General features: G+C 44.0%; 1 protein-coding gene across 3 annotated transcripts in view; it reads left to right on the top strand.

The window, feature by feature from the left end:
• The window catches only part of LOC147718601 (uncharacterized), a 408,142-nt gene that overhangs the window by 171,434 nt on the left and 215,964 nt on the right, over positions 1 to 20,744 (top strand). For all 3 annotated transcript variants that reach the window (XM_086918560.1, XM_086918561.1, XM_086918562.1), the window contains one exon: positions 2,009 to 2,052. In XM_086918560.1, coding sequence (XP_086774686.1) covers positions 2,009 to 2,052 — 44 coding nt within the window. The remainder of the gene's footprint in view (positions 1 to 2,008; positions 2,053 to 20,744) is intronic.

Genomic DNA, 20,744 nt, shown 5'->3' with positions numbered 1-20,744 from the left:
ATGATCACCTCGAAGTTGTGTAGCACAGCAAACATCATGCCTTGGTGCACACTGTATTTGTGCATGGCAATCACAAGTCGAGTTACTTGTCCTGCTGGCCATAGTCTCTACCAGTCAGTTTCCTGCACAGCTTGGTACCTAGCAACTGATTATAGTGAAAGAGGGGCAGCTGAACAAGCCCCTCTCCCACTTGTGTATACTGAGAAACTCAGGCTGAACCCCTTGGGTAGTAGCTTGGTGGAATGGGATATTACAGTGGCAAAGACGCAATGCAGATGGACTTGTTCAGCTGCACGCCCTTCCCCATAAATGTCCAATGGGTACCACGCTGTGCAGGTAAACGACTGTGTAGTCCCCAGGACTGTGCATGATGCGTTATGAGTTTAGCACCTGGCCCATGTCGGGCAAAGGCTTAGCCTTGCCCAGGTTGGAGAGTGCCAGGATGGGTGTAGGGGGCAAGTCATTGAATTTGCTAATGCTCAGAACCTTGATTGGCTCAATGCTGACACTCCTGCCATGTGGATGGTCAGCACCACTGACACCCAGCAGTGTATGGTGTCCATCATGTCTGGTTCAATGACTTCTTGAATGCTTGAGCCCCCCACAGCTCATAGCACCAGCTGCACTCAATGCATATAGCTGTTAAGAGCTGTGCCTGGAATTTGACATCCAGAGACCTGTCCAAAAAGATGCACTATTCCTCCCACTTTGTGCTCAACTCTGCCATGTTTGCTACCATGTTCCGGTGGGGTACCCTCAAAGTATTTTGCCCCTTTTCAGGCTTTTGTTTCGATTCTCTCTGCATTCAACCTAAATGGGTTTCTCTCCGCTCACTGTATCCATTATTAGATGTTCACCTCTGTTCAGCAGTGCACAGGTGCCTTGATGCAGCATTCTTTGGGAGAGGTAGATGTTTCTCGCAGTTGCCATCTGTTGATGGTTCAGTAGCAGGGCATGGTAGACTCCATGAACTGCCATGCAGCTGTGTGAGAATGTTTAGTTCACAATACATTCTCAGGACTGCTCCTAGGAAATGATGAATTCTCATCCAGAAAGTAGTATAGACGATGGACAGATCTACATTAAGGACTAGAGGGCCAAGTCTGCCATTTTGAACATTTTACAGCTCCAGTTTATACCTCTTAACCTGTCCCACTCAAAGGATTAGGGGTGGATACTTATGTGGTTGTTGCCCTCGTCGTACCAAATTGTGCCTGTTATAGATCTAACTTCCACTGACATGCCTGCTAATGTGGGTGTGTTTGTGGACTGTTTGCATCCCGCAGACCCCTTTCAGTTTTGTCAGGTTCTGTATTGGACCAGTCTGTCTTACCCTAGTGTAAGCTATGTCGAATCTAATTGTGTCAACCTTGTTGCGTTTCAAATGTAAGCTTCCCAAATGTTACTGTTGCTGGAAATTCTCCTGGAAACTGGGTGTTGCTGCAGCTGCATTTGGTAAGGGCAATTGCCATGATGCTCAGTCCTCCTTAGTAATTGATACAGAGTCCATAGTTTGGGGCACAATGATAGAAACCGTACTATAAAGCTGATTTATCACCGCAACCAACTAAATAACTCCTGTGATGTTGTGTTACTCAGACCAAAATGACATTGCTCTTGGCTTGGGAAAAGCAAAATATAAGTCAACTAACAAGATTGTGACTTGTATGGCTATACCCTTACCACCCTATGCTCTTTCCGACCCATAAACACAAAAAATACCCTTACCACCATATACCCCTCCCCACCTCTAATCACATACATATACACATAAACACACATATATACTTACCTTAACTATACTTACCATGCACGGTAAAGGCACCAAAAAGTCCATGCATGGTAAAGACACTGGCTGGTAAAAACATCCGTTTCACATTTCAAACATGAATCTAGATAGTAAATGAGTATCTCTAAGATAATAATCGTCTCATATTGACATTTGAAGCAGAAAGATGACAATCGTCTTATATATTGACATTTAAAGCAGGATGTTTTGTTTTTAAAGCAATGACGACGAAGAAAAAGAAACATCCAAAATTAAGAAGAAAGGTAAGCAAAGACGTACATAATGGATTCTATGATGGCCACTTGTGGTGAAAGTAATATGTGTTCCTATTCTCAGAGTTCCAGTAACTAGTTAATGCAATATAAATAGATGTGACCGGAAAAAGGCCCTTTCTGATAACCAGTATGGTGTGAATTTATTTTTTGAGTAAAATAATACAGCAGCATAGGCTTCATACACATTTAAAGCATTTTAAAACTGCTGACTAGACATGTTCACCAAGTTAGAAAATAGGCCTAACCTTTTTGTGGAGAGTAGACAACTTTCCCATTAGTGAGAGAGTATTATGTGCTTGACATTGTAAATTGGCGATTCAATTAAATTCGTTTCATGGGTACATTAGTCTCTTACTACTTTCACTTCTTGCTTTTTCACTAAGAATGCAAGTTGTTGTCCTTGGAGTAGAGAATTCAGTAGCAAATGGAATATATGCTGTCTAAAGCAGAGGAAAGATTTGTAGAATTCTGAGTTGGGGTATTATGTTTACCCCTTATACTGCCAGGGTATCTTGGCACCCAAATGCCACAACGTTTGTTGTATTTTTGCACAAACCTTGTGCAAACAATGAAGGAGAGCTTCTCTTGTAATTTGTGGCGCATAATATATCTATATAAATAAACACTCCACGCAACTCTCTACACCGCTCACCCCAACTTAATATACTCTACTCCGTCAGATTGTACTCCACTGCACTCTATGGTACTGCACTGTACTCCACTTGTCCATTCAACTGTATGACAGTCTATCCACTCTACTCTACTGTACTGCACTTTACTTTACTCTTCTTCACTGTTTAACACTTTAATCCACTCTGATACTCTACTCTACAACACTTTCCGATACTCTACAACAGTCCAGTCCACTATACCACACACCATACCATTCTACAATACTTTACTCCATTGAATACTACACCATTCCATTCCATACCACTGTACCCTAGAACACCCTACTCCACTCTGTTATGCCACTCCACTAACTACACTACCCTCTACCCCACTGCACAACACTTTACCCTACTCTATGGCACTGTACAACAATCCACTGTACACTGCCCCACTATACCACACTGTACTCCACTCTTTGCAGCTCCACTCTACAAGACACTCCCACACTCTGTGCCACTATACAACACTGTATGCCACTCTACACTCCTATGCTACCAATACAACCCTCCTTTCCAATCTGTTCCCCTACACCCTAGTCTACAGATTCTACGACACTTTCCAACACTCTACAACACACAACTCCACTGAACTGTACAAGACACCACTCCAATCAGCAACAATCTATTAGACTCTACACTAAGCCTGTCCACTCTAGTCACTCCACGCCTCTGTACTATATAAGCCACTTCACTATATAACAATTTACTCTACTGCACGCTATGCCACTCTACTCCAGTCTACCCTATGGCACTCCACTCTACCCCACTCCACTGTACCCTGCTCCACTGTACAACACTCCACTCTGGGCCACTCCACTGTACACCACTCCACCATATTCTATTCCACTCCACTTAACTACATTCCACTATACACCACTAGCCAACACTTAACTGTACGACAATATACTTAAAAACACTGTCCCACAATTTTTTCCTTTTATTCAATGAACAAAACAAAGGTTAAGGACCTTATTTATTCTTTCTTCGCAAACCAAACTTAAAATACACAAACATTAGAAATTCTTAAGTTATGGTTATAGCATAAATGTACAACAGTTTTACAGTATTACAGCTTTGAATTGGTGAAATAGCAACCACGCCAACCTGAAATGAGTGAAAGCACCCATGACACAGTGTTTCACTCTACTTAGAGCTCTTCAGAGAGGTATAGCTTTGTCCAAACACAAGGGAGCATCCAGTATAAATCAAAACAATACCCTTTCAGGCATAGCGTGACGTACAAATTATGCAAAAATGATGCAGAGAACGTTGGGTAGTTCTCAAGTTTAGGTGGAAAGTAGCTCCTGTATAGAGCACTGTGCTTGGAGTGGTAATTGGCTTTTGTAATTTTACAGCTCGGCATGGACAGCACTGTGCTAGTCAAATATTTAAAGACTTTGCAGTAGAAATGGCAAAAGACTTTGTCCCTTTCTATCTCTGCGTGGATGGCACTGTGTTAATCCTATGCTTAACCCCTTTGACGCTGATGACGAGCTGGGCTCGTCATGGCATAGCCTCCTCGCATGCTGATGACGAGCCCAGCTCGTCACGTAAAGTGCGTTTTTTAAAAACCCAGCGTGCGAGCGGAATTCCGCTAGCGCGCATGCGGTTAAAGAGTTTGATAGAAAAGCAGACATTTGAGGTGAGCAGATCTAGAGTGTCGCTGGTGTTGAGAGTGCTCTCCACCTAAACCTGAGAACTGCCCAGGGTTCTATGCATCTTTTTTGCATAATGTATGTGTAACTCTATGCCTGAAAGAGTATTGTTTTGATATATATATATATATATATGTCAGCGGCAAAGAAAAATCAAAGAGGCGTCAGTAAATCGTTAACGCCAGCCGAGGAATCTGAACCCGAGACTTCCTCAATGTTAGGAGCCAGTGTCACAACGGAAAATGGCTCAGAGGCGGAAGGTGATGAAGGAACTGAAAATACGGTGAAATTAACAATGGCAGAGGAACTGGAATATGTGAGGCAAAGTCGGCGGGACACACTTCGTTCTAGCACTATGCAGTCGGCAAAAAACGGAGCTCAAAGAGGAGGAGGGCAAGGAGGACTGCCAACAAACAACGCGCCAAAACGAGGAGGTTGGGGCAGGGGGTCATGGAAAAACAAGAAACCAAAGTAAGTGAACTTACAACCCCACAACTAAATGCAAACACAATCATAAACTTAGCGCAGATAAATTTATCAGCAGCTGAGACCCAACTTTTATCATTAGGCTTGTCATATTGCCCGGAGTCGAACTTCCAATATACCAGGACCAGAGCGGATGTGTACCAGTACATAAGAAAATTAAAGTTGCACAAATATCATGAACAAATGAAAACAAAAAAGAAATCAGGCACTGTCCCTGCCGAGGTGACGGTTTTGCCCAACTTAGCCGCAGGTGATCATGAACTGTTATCTGATTTACAATTCATTATTAATTTGCCTTCAAGTTCAAAAGATGGTATCCCCTCTCAAGAAATGCAGGGAAGCCAAAGGGGGTTCCCATACATAAGTACTCAGGAGATAAACAATATCGGAAACAAAAAACCTGAAACTCCGTTCAAGAGGAAGTCGAAGTTTGTGCCCATAATGGCTAAGGATGCCATAGACGTGTTTAATGATGTTGTAATATCTCAAATAAAGAAATTGAATACCAAAACACATGCTACCAAGAGGAAATTGACTAGTCAGGAAAGGAGCTATGGTGCATTAATGGAAAAATTGAAAAAACAGAACAACATAGTAATAAGAAATTCGGACAAGGGGGGGAATATAGTGTTGTGGCCCCTAACTGACTATTTAGCCGAAGCAGAAATGCAACTCAAGGACATCCAATACTACCATCATAGCACCCCCCTCCGCTACAAACAAATGCAAGATGAACTTTGTGGTATATTACTGGCCTGGAAGAGCAAGGGAATATTAAATTTGGAAGAGATCAAATCCCTAAAGAAAGAGTTCCCCAAAACACCGGTAATTTATTTCATACCGAAAATCCATAAAAACAGAGAAAAACCGCCCGGACGTCCCATCATTGCGGCCTGTGACGGACCCCTTAAAAATATGTCTAAATATATTGACTTTTTTCTCCAGGAGCAAGTCCAGAGGTTAGATTCGTATGTAAGAGACACGGGGGATTTTCTATCAAAGATTGAAAAGGTGGTTTGGAAGGAGGGGTATCTACTCATTACTCTTGACGTTACTTCCTTGTATACGTGTATAAAAAATCCAGATGGTATCAAGGCAGTGAGCTACTTTCTAGACAGAAGACCAATAGAGTTTACATCACATAATAGGATGCTTATGGATATGTTGGTTTTTTGTTTAGAACATAACTTTTTCCTCTTCAAGATACAAATGTTCCGTCAAGTACAAGGTGTTGACATGAGGGCCAGCTTCTCCCCAAGTTATGCATGTTTATTCATGGGCTGGTGGGAGGAGCTGGTCCTCAGGAGGCAACATGGGGACACATACAATGATAAAATGATATCGTGGCTGTGATATATAGATGACTTAATGATTATATGAAATGGAACCAAGGAAGAGGCAGAGGAGTTTATTGCCTCTCTAAATATGAACAATATGAATTTAAACTTCACATCACACATAAGCAGCGAACAAATCTCATTCGTAGATGTACTAGTCAAAATATAAAATTTGAAAATCTGTACCACTCTGTTTAGAAAAGAAACTTCTTGAAACACCTTACTACACGCAACTAGTACGCATCCGTCTCATACATAGTATCCCCTATGGGGAGATGTTAAGATTGCGCCAAATATGTAGTAGTGAGGTTGAACTTGTTAAAAATCAAGAGGAAAGTAAGTTGAGATTTATGGACCGGGGATATAGTGCCAAGACTATTAAAAGCGCAATTCAAAAATCTAGGATGAGGGCCAGGGAAGATCTTTTAGAAACAGCTAATGCACTCCCGAAAACTCAACAAGGCACGTTACCAGTGACGGAAGAAGCCCCTAGATTGATTCTTACCTATAATCGTCAACATAAAATGCTGCGCAGAGTAGTCCAAAATAATTGGCACATAGTGAAAGATGACCCCGTCATTGGCAACTCACTTCCGGAGTATCCTGCCATAACATTCAGAAAATCTACATCAATGGCAGATGTATTGGTAACAAGTAGTCCTGAATGCAAAAGCACTACAGAGTGGCTTAAGGCAAGGAAGTTTTTTTTAAATGTATTAGCTGCAAAGCGTGTAAATTTGGTATTAACAAAATATCATTTCTAACTGCTTTCAGCTCAAAGCCCCAATTCATCAAACAACATTTAACTTGCAAGAGTGAATGTGTAGTATATGTTTTGGAATGTAGCTGCAATCTTAGATATGTTGGAAGTACCAAACTGCTGGGGCATCAACGTATATTACAACACATTAGGGCAATTACCAACAGTGACCCTAGTTACCCGGTAGCCCGCCACTTCAAGGAACATCACGGTGGGAAGCCAAAAGACTGAAATACTATTTGATTGATAGTGTCCCCATTCAAAGAAGAGGAGGTCATAGGGAGGGAATGCTGTGTCGTCTAGAGACCCATTATATTTTACTACTAGACAGTAAACAGCCAAACGGTTTGAATATGGGGGAAGACCTACATACATACCTAGACTAACGCAGATTAACATTATGAACACATGTATATTTCAGACATATCCTAGTGTGTAAATATGTGTTCCACTCATCAAAACATGGAAGACAGAATAAATAAATAAGGTGCGTAGCCATATCACAAATGAATTCAAATAGACAAATATGTGCACCACTATGAAATTTAGGAAAATTGGTTTATTTTGCTCATTTTGAATTTTGGAAATTTTAGAATGGTTATGTATTTTAGAGGGAGTATAAATTAATTGATATCTTGTAGAAACTGACTTCTATTAGTTATTTATGTTTTTTCTATGTAGATAGTTATGATATATGGATTTTTATAACAATTTTAACCTAAGAAATGAATTAGTTTTTAACGCATCGTTTTAACATAAGAAAGGTGTTCTTTTTTTAACTAATTGTGGGAATCATGTCCTTAACATAAAGAGAGAGAAGTTGCTAGTTTGTCCATATGTACTGTATTCCAAGTTACTGTGAAATGAATGAATTGATACTAAATAAGGCAGTAGGTATTGCGAATATACACAAGTACACAATGGTGAAGAAATTATGAAAGTTAGTTTTGTTTGCACTTTTTTTAATTTATGCACTTTAAAGCACTTTATATATATATATATATAGGACCCCAATCGGGTGAAGTAGTGGGGTTTTCCTTAGTAGAAGCACAGCACAGAAAATTCAAGAATATACATGTATTGGGGGAACTATTCAGTGACTTCAAGGGTAAATGGCTATAGTCATGGGCTCATGTAATATGGCGGCCTATACGAATATGCATTTATGCAATTATTGTGTGAAACAATGTATTTTACAAATATTATTATACACCTATATTTTCTAACTCAATGGTTAGTGTGGGTTGAGAAAGTATTTTACAATCCTTATGGGCCATAAAGGTATTTTACATATATTTTTTACCCTGATGTTATAAATATGATATTACAAAATTGTATTTTACAATTATGACAAAAACTATAATGTTGACTGAAATTGAAAAAGAAAGACAGACCCCGCACATGTAAATATGTCTTTTATGATTATAGTTGCACTGGCACTTTAAAAAGAGGTGTGCTTCACGACCATGTTGTCATGTGATCAAGGCAGGGATCTGCCGAAATGCATCCTGAGGATTTTGGTGGCGTTTAAGAAATAAAATTTAAAGCACCAAACTGAGTCTGCCTTGTCTTCTATGCGAATCCGGATGGAAGTTGCAATTGGAGCGAGCCTTGTCGAGATATATGGATATATGGATATATAAATATATATATCTCCTACTGGCGGTCGCCAGTTGTTAGTTATAGTTAGGACTTATTTTCTATTGGAAATCCGCAATATCATATTCCCAACAACTTTGGCGCCGATTGACGAATCCGCGTGAAATTTCCAAAACTCGTGGGACGCTCCATTTCGCTCCTATCCTGGAAGTTTCAGGGTGATTCGTCAAGCGGGGGCCAAGAAAAAAGGGGGGACCCAAACCGTGGTTCCCCATGCAATTTCCCATAGGAAACTTTAGCTGCAGCTACTGCCCGAACTGCTGAACGGAATTATACCAAATTTGGCAAAAAGGTAGCCCTTGGTTCAGAGTCGTGCCTCTTTGTTAAATGGTGTAAATCCTTTCAGTAGTTGCTGAGAAAATCAAAAGTAAAATCACATATATATCTATGGCCGCGCAGGATGGATGAATGTCGTTTCAATGCCTGCTTTTACCACGCATGCCTTTACAACGCGGGGATTACGACGCAAGTCGTTACAACGACTTGCGTTGGGGGGCACTGGATAGTGGAATAGTTTAATTTTCTATTCCAACTCCAGTCCCTGTGGATAGTAAGGAAGGTGTTGGATAGAAAATTAAACTATTTCCTATCCAACAGCGCCCTCCAGCGAAAGTCGTTGTAACGACTTTCGTTGTAATTCCTGCGTTGTAATGGTAGTGCGGGGTAAAAGTTTAGTTGTAAACGATGTTCCCCGTGTAGGATCCGCGCACCCTCCTGACAAACTGTATCCTAATTGGCTGTCAACACACCAAACCAGGAAGTGTTGGCAGCCATCTTGTGCCTCGGTAGAACCGATGCACAAGAAAGCAGAGAAAAAAACACGAAAAGGGGGCAGGGTTGAAACACCCTGACCCCCTAGGCCTGCTTAGGGGGTCCCACAAGGATTCCCAGGGCCTTAACCAAGAAACAAGAACCTAAATTATTGTTTTTGGTTCTTGGATTTTGTTTCTTGGTTAAGTAGCCAATCATGTAACTTTGTCCTGCTAGGTTATACACTCTGAAATGTGAAGGGATCATTAAGCTTGCCCACTGGGACTGAATTGGAGCATTCAAAGAATATAGTATTATGCCAACATGTATCGGCATTTAAGAGAGTGTCAGTTGCGCTAAGAGCGCGTGACACTAATAGCAGGATAATATTTGCCGGTAATTTTGAAACATTAAATAACTGATTTCCTACGTGTATGTAATCATGCTATCGCATTAATTTATTTTCACATGCCCACTGGGGCTGAATTGAATGTTGGGGGATCATACTGTTTGGCCAATAAAGCTACAATAGTTTGAAAGAGAAAAAATAGTGCACTTGTAGCGCCGAATTGAGAGACAATGTAAATTGTTTGAAAAATAGAAAAGTGATCATGCCATGGTAAATTGATTTAAAGATTGTTACACATTATATTAACTTTAAAAACGTTTTAAATGCAGCATAGAGCACTTTCTTCGCTTGTATATATTTTTTTTTAAAAGAGATTTTATTGGTTGCATGGTAGAAACATATCAAGTAACGCTCTGACATCCAGAGACAATCACTAGAGGCAAGTTATCAAGTACATTGACATGCAAGCATTTTCATTGGCAATCAAACAGTTGAAACAAACAAAGAAATGCAAGGTTGCACAAACCCCCCTCCCTCCCTCCCGGCACCGACCCTCAACCCCCCCCCCCCTCCCACCATGGCGCGCCGCTGCCTACTCCGCCTGTGTCGTGCTAGGAACATGGTACACTTGCCAAACGTGCCACAGTGTCCGCCCATATCACAGTCTGTCAGGCTGTTAAGTGAGCTGTAAGACATCTTCCTCCGGAGGCTGTTCCAGGTCCAGGCCCTGATAGTCCGCCCACCGCTTCCATATTCTGTAATGCTTGAGCGGGCACCCCCTTGCTACATATATTGGCTGTTCCAGGCCCATACAAAAGTCCATCCCATTCTGCCAAGCTATGGGTGATGGGGCTCGGAGCGCCTTCCAAGATCTCGCAATGTCCCTTTTGGCCAAGGTTAGTCCCAACAGTAGTAAATGACGCTTATACCGGTTGCCCCCCACTCCAGCCATCTTTCTGAAGCTCCCAGGCCAGGACCTCATTCAAACAACTAAATACTCTATCCCAGAACCGCTGTATAACCCTGCAATCCCACACTGTATGCAGCAGCGTACCCACTTCTAAACCGCACCTAAGGCAATCTGGGGATGCTATCAGTCCCGCCCTCCACAAGCGCTGTCTAGTGTAGTACGTACGATGAAGGTACCTGAATTGTATCAGTCGCAAGCGCGTGGAAATGGCCGCTACCCTGGGCCCCTCCAGTGCCTCCACCCAATCCTCCTAGTCTAGCTCCCCAACATCCCGCTCCCACTTGGTCCTGAGTTGGGCAAGGTCTGTGGAGCTGTGGCGCACTAAGGTTTGATAGATGCGGGATATCTTTGTCTGGTAGTTCCCCCATAAAGACCTTGGCCTCGATGGGACTGAATTCTGGTATGTCTTCCACTCCCTGAAGATACGGGGTCAGAGCATGCCGGAATTGGAGGTATTTATAAAATTGGGTACGTGGCATTTCGAACTCCTCCCGCAGAGTGTCAAATGACTTGAGCACACCCCCAGACATGACATCACCTAAAGTAGAGATGCCTATCGCGACCCAACTCCGGAAGCCCACTAGGGCCGCTAGCTGAGGCAATCTACCATTCTGCCACAATGGGGTTTCTAATGTTAGGACATTCCACCAGCCCACACTACGTAGGGCCTGCCGCCAAATCTGAAAGACCACCTGCGTGACGGATGGTAGGGATCCCCGAAGAGATGCCGAGTATAGTAGCGTGTGTAAGGAGGCAGAGCCCATCAGGGCTCATTCCAACGCATATGCGGGGTCTCTCCTGTCCGCGTACCACCAGTCGTTCAATACTAAGAGGTGGGATGCCTGATAGTATGACAGGACGTCCGACGTGGCAAGCCCTCCGGTATAAGTGGAGCGAAAGCAAGTCCGCAATGCAACCCGCACTGCGTCCCCCTCCCACAGAAAGCCACTCAATGCCGCATTTAGGCGCCGAAACCAAGCTTGTGGGACTAACGCCGGATGATTCTGCAATTGATATAGTAAGCGCGGGAGCACCACCATCTTAAAAATGGCAGATCTGCCCATCCTGGCCCATGCCTTGAGATCTTCCCGTGTGCGCTCCCACACTGGGGTAATATTACGCTCCAGGGCTACGGACGCATCCTCCGTGAGGTATACCCCCAAATATTTCACTCCATCTGCGGCCACCTGAATCCCGTTGGCCCACTCTCCAATTGGGTGCGGGCCCCCTAGAGTCCAGAGGGTGGACTTCCCGGGGTTCATATAGAGACCCGAGGTTTCGCCAAAGATTTGTAAGATTCGCAGAATGCTAGGCCCCGAGCGTTTCAGGTCGGTGAGAAAAAACAGCACATCGTCTGCGTATAGGGCTATCCTATCCGTCACATCAGTCGACCACTGGAAACCCTTTAGTTGGGCGTCGATCCGCACCCACGCCGCAAGGGGTTCCATTGCGAGTGCGAATAGGTAAGGGGAGAGGGGGCAACCCTGTCTCGTCCCCCGCCGGATACCGAAAGAGCGGGATATCCCTCCGCCCACTCGCAACGCTGCCGTTAGGTCCGTGTATAGGAGCCGTACATAATCCAGGAATCGGGGGCCTAGGTTCAGATGGCCCAATAGGGCAAATAAATACGTCCAGCTCAGGGAGTCGAACGCCCTATCAATGTCCGCCAATAGCAGCGCAGCCCGTTCTCCCAAACCCCGCCAGGCCGAAATCGCAACCTGAGCTCGCCTGATATTATGCCGAGTGGCACGCTGAGGCATAAAGCCGGCTTGGTCCGGGTGAACCAATTCCGTGATGTGGGGCTTGAGTCTATTAGCGAGGGCCTTTGCTTGTATCTTGGCCTCGGTATTGAGCAGCGAGATTGTACGGTAGGACTCATGTCTCTCCGGGGGGCGCCCCGGCTTCAAAAAGACAACTACCTCCGCATGTCCCCAATCCGGGGGCAGCGTACGACTCTCACATGCCTCCTCAATGACCGGCCGGAAGTGGGGTGTCAACTGCGTCGCATATTGTCTAAAAAATTCGCTTGGGAACCCATTCGGACCGGGCGCCTTGCCCGGGTTTAGTTCGCCCAGGGCCTTGGCCGGTTCGTCGTCAGTCAGTGGTCGGTCCAATGCATCACGAACCTCATCCGAGACGGCCCTCGGCGGAAGGTCATCTATGAATCGCTGCACCATTTCAGCATCCAGGCACTCCCGGGGCGCATATAGGGTCTCATAATATGAGGCAAAGCTACCCGCAATTGCACTGGGCTCTAACAGCGGCTCCCCATCCGGGGTGACTATCTGGGGCAGTGGCTGGGCATGCATGATGCCCTGACACAGGCGATGAAGCATTTTGCAAGACTTGTCGCCCCACTGGTATATGTGGCTACGTGTGGCAAGCCAGGCCTGACGGGCCTCATCCAACAGAACCGATGTGTATTGCTGTTGCGCCAACACCAGCTGACGCCTCTCCCGTCCGCCGTCCTCCCCCCGTCCCCTGCGCTCTAGGTCTTCCAATTCCGCCTCTCGCCGCACTAGGTCCCTACGCTTTTCCTTCTGCGCTGCTGAGCACCATGAGATATCAATTCCCCGCATAGTGGGCTTTATTGCTTCCCACAGCACTGCCGGGGATTCCACTGAGCCCGCGTTAGTGGACAGGAAGTGCGCAAGTTCGCAAGTCATGTGAGCGCGATAGGAGGGCTGCATTAATTGCCAAGACGACAGGCGCCACCTGAAAGGCTGCCGGGTGCGCCCAGTGTCGACCACGACAGAGACCGTAGAGTGATCTGATGGTGCCCGTGGTAAAATCTCCGCTGACAGAAGCCTGTTGGCCATTGCCCGTGGAATGAAGATGTAGTCTAGACGCGAGAACGAGTCTCGCGCTGAGGAAAAGTATGTGAATTCCCTACGCGCCCCTTGTTTGTACCTCCAGGAGTCAACCCAATCTAACCCCATGACCATTGCTTTCAACCGAGTCACCTGCCCCTCGCTCCCCGTCACCTCGCCAGCGCCAGCAGTGCCCCGCCATTTGTCCCACGAGACATCCAGGACGTCATTCCAGTCCCCCCCTACAATAGATAAAGCAGTAGGCATGTCCACCCAAAGAGACATCAACTTCTCCACCAGGGCCCATTGCAGTGGGGGCGGCGCGTACACACTACCAATGACCACCACCTCACCCCCAATCTCACCCTGTACGAACACATACCTGCCCTGTGCGTTTAGCCATGTGCGTCTATGAGTAAAGGGGACTCCACGATGGACCAGAACGGCCACGCCCGTGACCCCCTCGTGAAACCAGAATGAAAGGCCTGTGTGAAGCCATTTCGCTGAAGGCATAACGCTTTGGTGCCCAATAGATGGGTTTCTTGCAGTAGCAATATATCAGTTCCCCTTCTCTTGGCCCAAGCAAACACCTCACTTGTATATTTTGACACAATATCGGAAGTCTATTTTCACTTTTTATGACCTTGTTTACATCACGTTTATTTAAACCTATCACTATCCGCTAAACAGTACTCATGACCAAGGGAAACTTTTTCCCAAAACGCGTCGAGTGGAGTGGATTTTCTTGCCTATGGATTTTGCTAATTAAAACAACTTTTTGATGCAAGTGGTTGTTCGTGTCATACTGTTTCCGGTTGAAGACACTGGAGCAAGGCAGTATTGCTGTTTTGGATATATATATATATCCAAAACAGCAATACTGCCTTGCTCCAGTGTCTTCAACCGGAAACAGTATGACACGAACAACCACTTGCATCAAAAAGTTGTTTTAATTAGCAAAATCCATAGGCAAGAAAATCCACTCCACTCGACACGTTTTGGGAAAAAGGTTCCCTTGGTCATGAGTACTGTTTAGCGGATATATATATATATTTCTCCACTCCTGAATTTTCCCGTATAAAACAGGCACTGACACCGTGGGCTCTCGTTTCAGGAACAAGTTTTATTCGGCCAAATGAAAAAGTTGACGCGTTTCGACGGCTATACCGTCTTGTTCACAACCTATATATATATCCGCAAAAATACAAAGGTTAAGTATAACTATAACTTGCGTGAGTAAAACATCAACCTAAATATAACGTCCATGTAACCGTTGTTTTTTTTCTGTGACTTTTTGTTTCTTTAACGTCAAGTAATATATAATTACCATACATTACGACAATCACCACCAGCACAACCCATGGCTGTGCCCGGCAGGGGTTTGCTCAGGGCCTGGACAGAGGCCAAGCACTGTGGCTGGGGTTTGTTGTTTGACTGGTTTTTTTTCATTGTGTTTCAGATCCATGGGTCTCCCGTGGGAACCCGCGAAATCCACGGAAACCTGAAAATCCTTGATTTAGGCCCCCACCCCAAAAAAATTGCCCAAAAGAGGTCACTGAGGGGCCCCTCTGTTTGTCCTTTGGGGTCAGGATAGCTCTATCCTGACTCCTTATGAGTTTAGACACTTTACTTTTCCCTGCCCAGGGCCAAGCCCCTAGGGTCTGCAGAGCACCCACTAGTGGAGCCGCGAAGGATCCGCGCCCATACATCTCTCTAAATTTGTTTCTGTAATAACTCCTAAACTGCTGAACAAATTTACCCCAAATCACAAAAAGCACAATTTGTGGACCAAAATCTAGCTTTCTGCCAAATTTGAGATGATTCCCTTCAGCGATACAGGCAGCAGCCATGTCAAAAACTTGCAAAATCCTTATGGACACTGAATGGGGAAAAATCTTTTTGGGACCCCCCTTTTTTCTAAGCCCCCACTTTAAGAATCACCCTGAAACTATTCAAACAGCAGCTAAAGTAACTTGTACACTAACTTTGAAAATTCTTGAAGATTCGTCAAACAGCACCAAAGTTATTGGCAAAACAAAACACGCTTTGTCAATGGTATAAGTTGGTATTAACCATACATAAATATATATATATATATATATATATATATATATATATATATATATATATATATATATATATATATATATATATATATATATATATATATATATATTTATGTGATCAAGCCTCTGGCTAGAGGCGAAACGCGTCATGCGGACTTGCTGGGTTTTACTTTGTAAACTGGATTAAAATCACTGCACCTTATTCCGGGTCTGGCTTATTCGTTTGGTGAACAGTCTGGATTTGACTGTGTGATGCTGCACGAGTGGTATCGAACGGAGTGAAAGCAAATATATATATTTATATCTATCTATCTATCCATCTATATATATATATATATATATATATATATATATATATATATATATATATATATATCCAACACGTGACTCCTCTGATCTCTCGGTGTCTCGGCAATCACGCAGCACACCAGCAAACAGGAAGGAGACGGACCACAGCACATCAGCAGAGTTGTTTTTATTGAACAACAGAAAGCAGCTATATATATATATGTGTGTATATATATATATATATATATATGTGTATATATATATATATATATATATATATATATATATATATATATATATATTCACCCAAATTGCTCCAGCTGTCGGCTTTAAAATAAATAAAGATGTTTCTTTCACCTCAATGGGAGTGCGGCCTCATATTGCTGGAGCAATTTGGGTGAATATATACACGGCGTGCCTCAGTCCGTGGAGGCGACGCACCACCTGGAAGAAGATCCACCGGGACCGCTCGAGGAGGAACCCCTTCTTGAATTGGGCAAATTGAGGTGTTATAATTCAAGCTGACGGAGTTTCCTCCGGGGGCTCAATATGGGCTACAAATTATGTCCCCAAGAAATCGTGAGCAGACAACCCACTGGAGGGTGTAATTTGTGCCAAAAAGGACTACGTTGCCCAGCATGCAAAGGAAAAAAGGTACTGTGTTCTTAAAGAACAATGAAAGGGCGGCGAGCCATGCACGCAATTGTTTTCTGCTCACGAGGCCTCTGATGAGATGGTGAGAGTCCATCGAAACACGTCAGGCCAGGGACACGAATACGGGAGGAAAAGCTGTCTGCTGTAAAATAAAGATGTTTCTTTCACCTCAATGGGAGTGCGGCCTCGTATTGCTGGAGCAATTTGGGTGAATATATATATATATGTGTATATATATATATATATATATATATATATATATATATATATATATATATATATATATATATATATATATATATATATATATATATATATATATATATATATATATATATATATATATATATATATATATATATATACACACACATATATATATATATACACACATATATATATACACACATATATATATACACACACATATATACACACACACACACACGCTGCGCGAGCTTCGTCCTTCCTTCAAATATAGGTCCAGCACTCAGGAGGGTATCGTAACAGTTATTTAATCAGCAAAACAAACAGACGCGTTTCGGAGATTCCTTCGTCAGTGTCTAATTTGATCACTGCGAGGAAGCATTTAAATTCATTGCCGTCACCTAAGTAACAACAGAGATGACGGCATGCAAAGACATTAACATTGCACTTCAAACTGGCGGCCATCTTAACACAGTGTTCTTCACATATTACATTGCTGGCCACCGTAGTTTTCAACTACAGAAATTACTGTCACCGTTATATTTGACTCTGGAAGAAATTTGCATGCAGTATATATGATATATACACAGTATGTACAATAAATATTGCAAGTGCAGGAAAGACTAGCCACTGTTCAATCTCGCCATATATCGGCACAGTCTAGAGCAGAGAACTCATCGATATTCATAATCCTAGCCAACATCACACAAATACAAAAAATTATTTATATACAAATTTGATGTACAAGGCAAGATAAGATGCAACCAAACTGGTATTCTGCCGTGTATCGGCACCATCTTGGATAAATGCTAATATCTAACATTGGAACCCAGCAATGTTGCTGTATATATTACTTCAGAGGGCACTCTATATGTGACATACTGCAGTGAATCGGCAAATAGACCTATCATACTCCCATTCCTTATGTCAAACTAGCTGGACAGTATTAAAAGTGCACGTAAATGTCTCTTAGCAGTATACAATGTGGGGTAAAGATCTCAGCCAAAAGGATAAAAAAGGGGATGAATAAAGAAAGAAAAAGGTGAAAAATTGCTGGGTTGTAAAAAAGGGTTTTTTAATCTGCTGAGAAAATTAATTTCATTCAACCAGATTCTTCAATTATCGGCCCAGATGAACAGCAAGCTCTTCTCCTCTATTGAGCCCAAGCGGTACCTTAGTCAGTAAGTCGATAATATAGAGGGATTCTAGCCTCCGCAACCTTTATACTCTGTCCCCGCCCCTTGGTCTCATGGGTACATGGTCCAAACCAAAGTATAGCAACAGCTCCCTGTTGCTCTGGTGTTTAGAGGCGAAATGCCTGGCCACTGGATAGTTCACATCCTTATTTGCAATAGCACGTTGATGTTCCAGGATGCGCATTTTGACATTGTGAATTGTACTCCCTATGTACCTAAGCCCACAGGGACACACCAGGCAGTATTTGACATGCGATGTTAAACATGTGATGAATTTGTCAATCATTCTCGGTTTCTTCACACCCGGAATATTATGATTGAGGATTCTTTTGCTATTAGCACAGGCCCTACGCTTCCCACAGGGGAAAAAACCTTTCATGTCTCTCAATGTTCCTGTTCTCTGTGTGATGGGCATCAGGTGCCTCTGGACCAATTCATCCTTTAGTGATCTTGATTTCCGAAAGGTAATCAGTGGCACTGATGGAATATCTTTGCCTATTACTGAATCTACAACAGGATGTGGGAGCATACAGCTGACCTCTCCGGCAAGGTTTGCCCCCTGGCATTCTGGAAATGCAGTCTCTTGTAGCTCGCTCCGATATTTTTGAGTATTTCGCCAAGGTTGGCGCAGATGGTGCTGATCTCCAGACACGTGTTTCTGGTTTATTATCCGTTATCAGTAGAGAATACAGTCTTGTATTTTGGGGTTTGCTGAGTAGACTGCCAAACATTATATCAGGTTCAGTACCTCTCACTGGCGTGCAGGTGCTTTATTCACGAGCTCATCCGCTCAATGACTCACGGGAGTACTTTAAATAGACAAAAGGATGTTGGAGCACACCGCTGACCTCTCCGGCAAGGTTCGCCCCTGGCATTCTGGGAAATGCAGTCTCTTGTAGCTCGCTCAAATATTTTCGCGTATTTCACCAAGGTTGGCGCTGATGGTGCTGATCTCCAGACACATGTTTCTGGTTTATTAACCGTCATCAGTAGAGAATACAGTCTTGTATTTTGGGGTTTGCTGTATAGGCTGCCAAACATTATATCCGGTCCTGTACCTCTCACTGGTGTGCAGGTGCTTCATCCACGAGATCGTCAGCTCAATGACTCACAGGAGTACTTTAACCCATTCCGTGCTGCCGTCGGCTGATGGCCGACGGCAGCACTACCTCCCCAGTGCTGCCAATGGCCGACGCTGCCCCGCCCGCGGCTCTACCGCAAATCGCGGCCGCCGTTAAGGTGTTAAATAGACAACAGGATGTGGGAGCACACCGCTGACCTCTCCGGCAAAGTTTGCCCCCTGGCATTCTGGGAAATGCAGTCTCTTGTAGCTCGCTCCGATATTTTCGAGTATTTCGCCAAGGTTGGCGCAGATAGTGCTGATCTCCAGGCACATGTTTCTGGTTTATTAACCGTCATCAGTAGAGAATACAGTCTTGTATTTTGGGGTTTGCTGAGTAGGCTGCCAAACATATCAGGTCCCGTACCTCTCACTTGCTTGCAGGTGCTTCATCCACGAGCTCGTCATCTCAATGACTCACGGGAGTACTTTAACCTCTTCGCCGCTAATGACAAGGGTAACTCGTCATGGAGTTTCCATTGATTTCAATGGAAATTGAATGAGCAGAGTAAAAATGCCTTAGCAGCCAAGTGGTTAAATAGACAAGAGGATGTGGGAGCACACCACTGACATCTCCGGCAAGGTTCGCCCCTGGCATTCTGGGAAATGCAGTCTCTTGTAGCTCGCTCCGATATTTTCGATTATTTAGCCAAGGTTGGCGCAGATAGTGCTGATCTCCAGACAAGTGTTTCTGGTTTATTAACGTCATCAGTAGAGAATACAGTCTTCTATTTTGGGGTTTGCTGAGTAGGCTGCCAAACATTAAATCCTGTCCGGTACCTCTGACTGGCGTGCAGGTGCTTCATCCACGAGCTCGTCAGCTCAATGACTCACGGGAGTACTTTAAATAGACAACAGGATGTGAGAGCACACCGCTGACCTCTCCGGCAAGGTTCGCCTCCGGGCATTCTGGGAAATGCAGTCTCTTGTAGCTCGCTCCGATATTTTCGAGTATTTCGCCAAGGTTGGCGCAGGTAGTGCTGATCTCCAGACACGTGTTTCTGGTTTATTAACGTCATCAGTAGAGAATACAGTCTTCTATTTAGGGGTTTGCTGAGTAGGATGCCAAACATATCAGGTCCGGTACCTCTCACTGGCTTAGAGGTGCTTCATACACGAGCTCGTCAGCTCATTGACTCACAGGAGTACTTTAAATAGACAACAGGATGTGAGAGCACACCGCTGATCTCTCCGGCAAGGTTCGCCCCGGGCATTCTGGGAAATGCAGTCTCTTGTAGCTCGCTCCGATATTTTCGAGTATTTCGCCAAAGTTGGCGCAGATAGTGCTGATCTCCAGACAAGCGTTTCTGGTTTATTAACGTCATCAGTAGAGAATACAGTCTTCTATTTAGGGGTTTGCTGAGTAGGATGCCAAACATATCAGGTCCGGTACCTCTCACTGGCTTAGAGGTGCTTCATACATGAGCTCGTCAGCTCATTGACTCACAGGAGTACTTTAAATAGACAACAGGATGTGAGAGCACACCGCTGACCTCTCCGGCAAGGTTCGCCCCCGGGCATTCTGGGAAATGCAGTCTCTTGTAGCTCGCTCCGATATTTTCGAGTATTTCGCCAAGGTTGGCGCAGGTAGTGCTGATCTCCAGACACGTGTTTCTGGTTTATTAACAGTCATTAGTAGAGAATGCAGTCTTCTATTTTGGGGTTTGCTGAGTAGGCTGCCAAACATATCAGGTCTGGTACC

This window comes from Lissotriton vulgaris, chromosome 4_1, assembly GCF_964263255.1.
Source record: "Lissotriton vulgaris chromosome 4_1, aLisVul1.2, whole genome shotgun sequence".
NCBI classification, from domain to species: Eukaryota; Metazoa; Chordata; class Amphibia; order Caudata; family Salamandridae; genus Lissotriton; species Lissotriton vulgaris.
Note: the sequence above shows the minus strand (reverse complement) of the source record. Positions and strands in the feature narration are given on the sequence as shown.